Source organism: Hippoglossus stenolepis, chromosome 16 (genome assembly GCF_022539355.2).
Source record: "Hippoglossus stenolepis isolate QCI-W04-F060 chromosome 16, HSTE1.2, whole genome shotgun sequence".
Taxonomy (NCBI): domain Eukaryota; kingdom Metazoa; phylum Chordata; class Actinopteri; order Pleuronectiformes; family Pleuronectidae; genus Hippoglossus; species Hippoglossus stenolepis.
Genome location: NC_061498.1, coordinates 19,554,045 through 19,563,399, shown reverse-complemented (window position 1 = coordinate 19,563,399; position 9,355 = coordinate 19,554,045). Strand labels below are relative to the sequence as shown.

Genomic DNA, 9,355 nt, shown 5'->3' with positions numbered 1-9,355 from the left:
GATTTGCTTTTAATTGGCTCTCCTCCCACAGTGACTGAAATCCTTCCAAATGGCTGGTTTGTAACCGACGCCTGCTGCTGCTGCTGCTGCTGCTGCTGCTGCTGCTGCTGCTGCTGCTGCTGCTGCTGCTGCTGCTGCTGCTGCTGCTGCTGCCAGTCCTTCTAATATACTGTGAAGGCTCTGGCTGCATTGAATTGAATGTGCATTTACCTGCAACACATTGTGTCTGCTTGTTGGTGGAAATAAACAGGGGCTGCATCCTAACAGATTACATCACATTATCATGACACTTGGAAAAGATAAGAAAGAGTTATACTGGAGAAAAAAAAACATGACGAACCTTATTTTTTATTAAGAACACTGAAATAAGGAATTGTAGTACAAGCGTACTGCTCATTCCCATTACAAAACACTGACCTTGTGTGTAATTTAACTAATTACATTTACACAGGTACTGTTTTTAATTGCACATTTGATCTGCTTGAGCTCTTTACTACTCTGCTTAGAAATATCTTTATTTTTAGTTACCTCTCCACTCTAGCAAATTTTACTTTACAGGTAAAAATGTCCAAATGCAAGACATATGATGATCTTAAAAATATGATGCGCTGCAGTAGATTACATTACCCAGCACTATTAAGGGGTTTGGGTTATTGCAGAGTGCTGACTTGGGTGTGTTTTTGTTGGTTGAGGTTCAGGGAGTTGGTATATTTCTAGGAAAAGAATACACAGTCTGCACCGAGTCATGTAAGAAAAATAGTAGACGCTTCATTCTTTCAGCTCCACTGACTCTGCACCTCTCCTCTGTGAGAGGAAATATATATTTAACATACTCTGAGTCTATTCACTTGTTTCTTTTTACCACAGCAGGACCAACATGTATCGCTGCTTCTCTTTCCTATTTGACTCTATTGAATGCATTTATATATAGACAGATAACAGGATTCACGCCTGCATTAAAGAAAGGTTCCCTGTGGTCAAGCTGATAATATTAGAAAGGTTTACGTGTCATGCTGAAGAAATATGAAACAACAAACAAAAATCTGTGTGTAGTCACAGGGTTTCTAGAGTGAAAAAAGAAATCAAAATTTTGAAAACAGAGACATTAAACATCAATCTTTTTTCCACTGAATCTTCATCGTCGTACATTCAGGCTCTCATGAATATTTATTTCCCCCATTATCTCAGTGCTGAGAGCTGTGACCTTTAACATCCATTTCAACGTAGCTGCAGCACTGAGCTGTTTATGTTGCAGCTCAGGTTGGCTATGACACCACTGCACATTTCTGTCCTCCTGCTCTTCTTTTACTTGCTAGGCCCACAGTGATCCTGCCTCTAAAGTTATATTCTATAATATATAAGGTTATCTATTAAGTTTGAAACCATGAAAATACTTTAAATTATTTAAAAACTTTTCTTGAAAGGTGTGGTGGAAGACATTCTGGTTTTTTTTTAAGTCAAATTGTGATAATGTAAAAAACGTTCGATAAATAATTAAAGTCCTGCATAATAAAATGTATCATCAGCAAAATGTACCTGTTATCAAATGCAGAATGGCTCCATTGATATATTTGTAATTATATCTTATATATTGACAGCCTCACTGTTTCGGATGCTGTGTGTGCAGCATGTTGTTGGTGGAGTGGAGATTATTACACAGATTTCACAATAATCAAGGATTAAATGGAGAAATAGAAAAAGGACACTATATTTCAGAAATATGCGTAGGAAATATACTCCACACTCCTCATGTATATTTTCTGTAGGCAGAAATGTCTGTTAGCCTGAGTCTTACAAAAAATGTTTTTTTGTCTCGGAAATATAGGAAGGAGTAGAAGAAAAAAAAAAGAAGTACAAAGGCCGACCTGAATAATGGTTTGAAATGCACGGGGGAATAATTAAGTTAAATTTCATGACACTGCCCATTCAAATGATTACAATTATTACTACCTTGATTATTGCTGTTGTTTTAATTTAATTAATCTACTTAAATTGACATTTCATTTATTTTGGCCCATTTATCCAAGTGTAACGTCATGTAACATATATATTTTATTACATTTTCAGTTTGAAAAAAGAGTAAGAAAAAACACATGAGTTGGGTGGTGCGGCTCAGAGGCCTCCTCTCCTCCTCCTCTCCTCCTCCTCCTCCTCTCTCTGGTATTTGGACCAAAGGGGACGACGAGCTTTATAAGCTTCAGGGCTTCCGTCCGTGTTGTTGGTTTTTAAAGGAGGACAGAGACCGAGCAGTAAAGCGAGTCAACAGGCCGCCGCCGCTCAGCCCGTTTGTCAAGTTCAATGTTAATGTTTAATGGTGCGACACACACACTCACACACACACACACACGCACACACACGCAGAGAGAGAGAGAGAGAGGTCACTTTTACATTGGTCAGAATTCAGCTTCTTTTTAATCATTATAAATGCGCAGCTATTGTATCCTGCTGTTGTCTCTTCTATTCGATTCAATTACATTTAATGTATTTGTATAGCGCCAATTCATTACAAACACTATCTCAATGCACTTTGCACAGTTAAGTAGAGACCTTACTAAATTAGAGAGAAAGCCATCAGTTCCCACTGCTCTGTCTTTCTGCCGGTTTACGTGTTGTTTCACTGTTAAACGTCATTTCGCTGCTGTTGAACCACCTCAGCGCAGCAGCCCACACACACACACACACATTTTCAACAAATCCTTATTTCCTCAAAATAACTCAGGTGAATCTCAATTAAATGTCCACCTTCACTGTAACTCTCTCTTAATTTCAATGATCATTTGTAACGGTCCGACACACACACACACACACACACACACACACAGACACACACACACTGGCAACAGGATGTGCAGAGGGCGCACAAAAATTGGCACAATTTAACAAAGTATAAATTCTTTTCTGTTTGCATATGTGCATAATATGGTTTAAAGACGCGCATTTACATCCGTCTATAGTTTATATTCTATTATAATTTCTTACAAATAACTAAATCTGTTCAATACATTTCCCCTATTCCATTTTTTCCAGCTTTTTGTGTATATTTTGCACACTTTTCCCTCTAAAATGTGAAAAGGTCTGTTGTATTTTTGCATGAACAATCCACTTTGAAATTCTGATTGCTAAATTGAATTTCACTCTGGTAACTCTTGCAGTTCTGCGTAGGGTTTTCACATCGTACCATTCACACCAAAAAATAAATATATGAGCCTGTATCATGCTGGTACACGTCGTCATATGCAGCATTACAGGAACATATAGTATAAGTATATTAAAACATGTTTAATTTAAACCTGTAGGTTTCTTCCTGTAAAAGATGACCTTCTTTCTCTCTTGTCGCCAAAGTGTTTTCTTGTTGTGGGAGCTGTTGGGTTTTTACGTTTATTTTTCAAAGTGCCTTGGGGTAATGTAAGTTGTGATTTGACGCTATACAAATAAAAGTGAGTTGAATTGAATATATGCACCTCGTAGTCTCTATTCTGGAGACAAGCAGAGAAGTGGCAGCTGAGGAAGGACTGAACCTTGGCGTGAGGGAGAGAACAGGCCTGTAAAATGGTCGCGGGATATGGATAGTGTTGTTGTGGTGATGTTCCAGATGGAGCCGGATCCAAACACGAATTCACGCTCTCATAAACACTGTTAGTCCATTTAGCAGGTATCAACTTTCAGCCTTTGGCATGAGACAAACGCGCATTTGTTTGCAAATGTGACGGACGCACAGTAGTTTGTTGGCGGGGCGTTTTACGCACAGGAATCCAAAGTTCCCCGTTTGGATACTGGTGAAATAAAATATATAAAAAGCTAATACTACATGAGGATTAAAAGAATTTATTTTGATTACTGGTTTACAAGCGTTTTAAGCAACATGGACAGACAGTATAATAATGTGTTTTCAGCTATTGACTACTGGTCACGCACAACACTGACAAACAGTAAAACACAGACAGGAGACAGACAGTTAGATCGAAGCAGGCAGGAAGGTGCTGTATTTACAGGATGCCTCTGAAAAGAAGGTCAGAGGGCTTGGGTTCTTTTCTTTAACCTTTTTTTGTCCTTTATGTCCTTTTTGTTTGTCTTTTCTTCTTCCACTCCACAGTCCTGGACCTCCACATCGAATTTCTCCATTTTTCTCTCTTTTTGGCACTTCTTTTCAGTTCATTTTTTACGTATGTCAGTCAAATACTGCCAGTTCTTTCATGAAATCGTCCAAACAGCATGGGCCGACATGCTACGGCGCGCTGGTCTTCACTTTGGACACAAACTTCTTCTCCTTCACCCTCCTGTTCTGGAACCAGATGGTGATCTGCCGCTCGGACAGGCCGGTCACGGCCGAGATCTTCCTCCTCTTGTCCTTGGTGATGAACTTGTTGGCGCCGTACTCTTTCTCCAGCTCCTTCAGCTGGACCTTGGTGTACGGTATCCGCTTCTTTCGGCCTCGGCGGAAAGGCGAGCCGTCGTGCTGGTGAGCCACCACATCTGTTTGACAGCGGACAAAGAAGCAGAGGACAGAGACAGCGGACTGAGTGCGAGGCTGCACACACCGGGACACAGAAACACACTCCTGGTGTCTGGGGTGATAAAGTTTACAGCGGTGCTTTGTTGCATTTAGTGTGTGTGGCTTGATGCCTGGAGCTGATGGACGTCAACTGGGACACAGACAGGCAACATGTCTGCTGTCTGCGAGCAGCACCTGCACGGAGTGTCCTTGAATACACTGTAGGTCACATGTTTGTGCGTCCATGTGCAAATAGACACTGTTCGTGTAACGAATTTCAGCTGCCCCATGTGATAGTCTTAACATATTATAAAGGCTATGCTTATTTATCTAAAAGTTAAAAGCCTGTGTCAATGCTTGAGTGTTTATCGCAGAAAAAACGCAAATGAGTATGTAGATCAGATTGGTTAAACATTTCATCAAAATTAAAGTCTGTAATCGTTTCTGTAAAATGTGCAATAATCTGCTAAGTATTGTCTAGGTGGGTTGTGCACCATTCTTCGTTCATTTAAATGTTTCCACTCACTAACATTGTTTAAATAAGAATATTAAAAAAAAACATATTTATTACCAGCAAGAGCGGACTTCCAGAGGTGTCCGGCCTGCCCCTGGTCCTTAGAGCAGTACATCTGTCCCCCCCAGCCATTGGTCAGAGCCCAGGGCTGGTAGCTGTCCATGGGGAGCAGGGTGTCATGGCGCGGCTCCCCGGTACCCAGGGTTTGGACCACCGACACGTCCAGGTAGCTGGCCATGGACTGGTAGGGGCTCGGGTAGCCGTGATAAAAGGCGAACTCTTTGGCTCGATGGTTCGGGTATTCGTCAGGGTTCACGGTCGTGTCCATGTACTGTGAGCTGAGCGCGGCTCCGGCCGCCTGGGTGCAGGATTTGACGGAACCCCGCCCCATCCTGCATGGGTAGTAGCCGTTACCGAAGTAGCTGTACGGTAACGCAGTGGCGGCGGATGAGCTCTGATGCGGGACGGCGCCCGCCGGACACGGTCCGGCCGTGCACTGCTTCCCCGAAGATGCGCCGGTCTCGCTGGAGCCAGAGGCGGACACGTCCACTGTGGAGTAGCCGGCTGAGGGGTGCATCAGGCCGGATGGGTGGCCGCCCAGAGCAGCCGCGGCCGCAGAGTGCGCCATAATGTTGCGGCACTGGCTTGCCGCTGAGGCTGCAGCGAAGTTTCCGCTTCCCACCAGTCCCTCCATGTTCTTGTTCAGGTCGTCCAGGTTGTTGTCATACACAAACATCAGCGCGTCCGCTGGCCAGCGAGGGTTTAGGACCAGGGAGGCTGTCATAGGCGCTACTTTTCGCGATCTGGCCTCCGTGCGTCGCCGTTTCCTCTCAGACTTTGCCCGGTCCTGTGGCTGCTACATTGGCTGAGTGAGGTGATCTGGTGCTCTCATGCACAGCTCAGGTAATTCACATATGGACCGAGATGCGCACTGTCGAAGCACGTGCGCGCTTCCCTGCTTGCACCATTGAGTGACGGCGCTGGCTCGCAGGCAAAGACTCCCGATAACCAGCTGGACCTCCGGTTACATCTCAGCCGCAACCTTGACGCAACAAGCCCCCAGGACCAGGAGAGGAGGGAGGGCGTGTGTCCATTGGACGAGACCGGCTGACCACGTGATGTGACAAGAGAAAAAAGAAGCAGAAGAAGAGACGTGCTGGGGACTGTCAGTCAAGGAAAAATATGTTTATGAGGCTCGAGCTGTGGCACGAGAAGAGCCTGAGCAGATTCGGTTCAGCTTCCTCCATGTGCCGCTTTACTTCGTGCAGCTGCTTTATGTCAAAGAACCAACAGTTCTCATGTGAAGCTTAAATTATTTCTGTCACTCTTAAACAAACAGTTTATATTGTGCTGTGCGTAAAGGCGCATGGGAAACGCGTGCATGTGCAATGCCAGTACCGGAACCACTGAGTCGTTCATTCATTATTATTAAATTAAATATTTCCCTTTGTCTGAATTGAGTGTGTAAAACATGCAGTAATTAAAATATTTTTGAAATGGCTAATATTTAAGAGCAAAAGAAGAATGAACGAATTTTCGTTTACGACACAGATCCCATAAATATAGTTTGAACTCCAGAGTAAACTGCTCAGCATTACCCAGAGTTATGGATATATTTAAAGACTTATAATAGGCACTGCCAAATAGTTGAAAAAAAGTTTATCCTTGTCATAAAAGTATTCAATATCATAACGTACGAGGAGAATTCCCACTGTTCAAAAGAAACCTTAGATTATAAAAGGGATTGCACCGTGAGTGTGTGCGTGTTCTCCTCTGGCCCGCTCTGTCTGAAGGAAGACAACATGGAATTTATAGTGGATTTGGAGAAATGCGGATTTGATTCACAGCCTTTCAGAAAAGTCTTCACGGAACCTCTGAGCCACATTTATAGTGAAATCATTATGGCTTTAAATTTATTAATATCGTTAGTGTGCACAGAATGCGCCTGTGAATGGCCTGTGACCTTGCTCCAATGAGAAGCGTGTAATTTAGAGCGTAACGCTTCCCTGAACGGTAAGATAACGGGGTGTTGTTCCAGCAATGTCGTATTAGTGATAAGTCAGAGTCAGTAACTCCGACATTAACACGCTGAACTCTGTTTGCTCTCCGCTCTCTCATCTCCAAAGACAATAACGCCTGCAGCTTCTGTAATGCGTCATGTTTTACACATTATTCCAATTGGAAACTTGTTGACTGATCATTGTTTTGAGCAGATATTTTAGACATTGCTTTGCACAGATGGAAGCCATGAGATTATGACTAATCTGTTTGGCAGGAAAGCTTGTCAACAGCAGCAGGAGCTTGTAATACACTTCCTGTGGGTGTAGCGGGGCTGAGGAGGTAACAGCTGAGCCGCCCTGGGTTAGTATTTTATTTTGATTGGATCTTATTGGACTTTATTTTGTTTTCTGCCGGGGAAGTGTATGGGTTTGCTGCTGCTTTGATTGTTTTGTCTTTTATCTGCAGGGCCCTGGGGAGGCCTGCACGTTTCTTAATGGTGCGCAATACAATACGCACCAGGTTGGATTTGATCTCATCTTGATCTCATCTTGATCTCATCATTCAGTGGCAGAAGACGTCAGCAGCAGGTGTGAAGCTTCTCCAGGTGATGGAGGTGGAGGATCCGGGACCTCGAGAGAGGGACATTAAACATTCAACACACAGGACATATAACTATACCACACATATATCCTAAATACACGGGATGAGTGATAAGACATGAAGTGGAATCGACGATTATTACTTTTTCTTGATTCAGTTTTTTTTTTTCAAATGCTGTTATTTGGCGTTTAAAAAAATAATAGAATTATATGATGATTATTGTTATATATTATTTTATATAACAATGTCATATTATATAAATTCACATTTTCTATTGAATTGTGAAAGCTTCAGAAAGACGCACGAAGAGCGGCATGTTTGTTTGTTGTTTTTTTGTCGTCAAACTACTGTTTCCCAGCGAAATAATTAATTTTGATTTTCAATTTTTAGAAATAAAATAAAATAAAATCACCAACACCAACAGTTTTCGGACAAACACCAACTGGCTGCTGGTTTGAATCGACTCACACAGCGTGGACCTGCAGCGGCGGACAACTGGAAAACCTGGCGCACACACACACACACACACACACACACGCACACACACACACACACACACACACACACACACACACACACACACACACACACACACACACACACACACACACACACACACACAAGCCACCCAGACAGCCAGTCTCTGTATGGTGTGGTCTGCCAGGGGATGTGTGTGTGTGTGTGGTCAGACTGGCCCCTGAGGGTCAAGGTCAAGTTTAACACGGAAAGAGAGGGGGCTGGGGGTGAGGGCAGCAAGACAGACAGATGTAATGAGCTCAAGTTCAAGGCCACACCACACCTTGATGCCTCTATGTGTGTGTGTGTGTGTGTGTGTGTGTGTGTGTGTGTGTGTGTGTGTGTGTGTGTGTGTGTGTGTGTGTGTGTGTGTGTGTGTGCAGGTATAGCCCAGAAGACGCCATGCTGTGTCAGTGACGGACCAATATAAGCAGCGTAGAGTGTAGCAGGTATAAAAGCAAACATCCTGACTGCGGCTCACTTGACAAATGATTAACCAGAAGGACACGAAGAGACTCACGTCCTCCACTTAGCTGATAAACAAGTGGGAGCAGCATTCGAGTCTTTCACGTTAACATATTATAGAAAACAGATCTCAATACATGTTAATACCTTTTCTTTCTCCGGGCCACAGTAACACGTTACTCTGCCTCTGTGTTGTCTTCCAAACATGCGATGCAGAGTCAGTGGGGCAGAAACAGGCCTAATGCGTGCAGGACTGACACAGCGTGTGTGAGGGAGTTTTGCTTTAGACGTTGAACGGGTTTGGAAAATGAAACCACTTGTGTCTCGTCTGGATGTGTCTAACCATATCATAATTAAGTATACAAAGAGAGTAAACCGATTATTTAATTACAACATATGTTTCGTCATACTGTGTCTGTGTCATAAAAAGGACTATAGGTCTTAGAGAGGCACACACAGGTTTGTCGTCTGCTGTGAATGTGCGTTTTCATCATCAGACGTCATTTCTCTGGATGGTTGTGCATGTGTGTTTACTCTAAGGTTTACAGACAGCAGCCCCCCCACGTGCTTATGGCTGTACAGAGATGGACAGTCAGGGAGGAGGGGGATACAAGAAGTAAAGAAGAGCTCTGTTTTAATTACTGCACAAATGAGCATGCACACATAACATTACTTTTAAAGGCTCACATGTTTATAATACATGTATGGTTAATGATATCTAGTCTACAGTTTGTATGTGTGCATGGGCTGATGATTGTGGACTCGGA

The 9,355-nt window shown here is 43.2% G+C and overlaps 1 protein-coding gene across 1 annotated transcript; it reads right to left on the bottom strand.

Annotated features, from left to right (window-relative positions):
- Window positions 1–3,809: 3,809 nt before the first annotated feature.
- On the bottom strand, window positions 3,810–6,029 carry hoxb13a (homeobox B13a). Its single transcript, XM_035181022.1, has 2 exons — window positions 5,064–6,029; window positions 3,810–4,473 (listed from the first exon to the last, which is right to left on the bottom strand). Exons 1-2 carry the CDS (start codon window positions 5,788–5,790, stop codon window positions 4,226–4,228), a joined length of 975 nt encoding a protein of 324 aa, XP_035036913.1. The 5' UTR covers window positions 5,791–6,029; the 3' UTR covers window positions 3,810–4,225.
- Between the last annotated feature and the right edge of the window lie 3,326 nt (window positions 6,030–9,355).

What these genes read in the sequence shown, in the direction of transcription:
- hoxb13a (XM_035181022.1), bottom strand. Translation starts at nt 5,790, where the DNA reads ATGACAGCCTCCCTGGTCCTAAACCCTCGCTGGCCAGCGGACGCGCTG. An exon ending in CTGGAAGTCCGCTCTTGCTG is followed by an intron (nt 4,474 to 5,063) that starts GTAATAAATATG and finishes GCTGTCAAACAG; the next exon opens with ATGTGGTGGCTCACCAGCAC.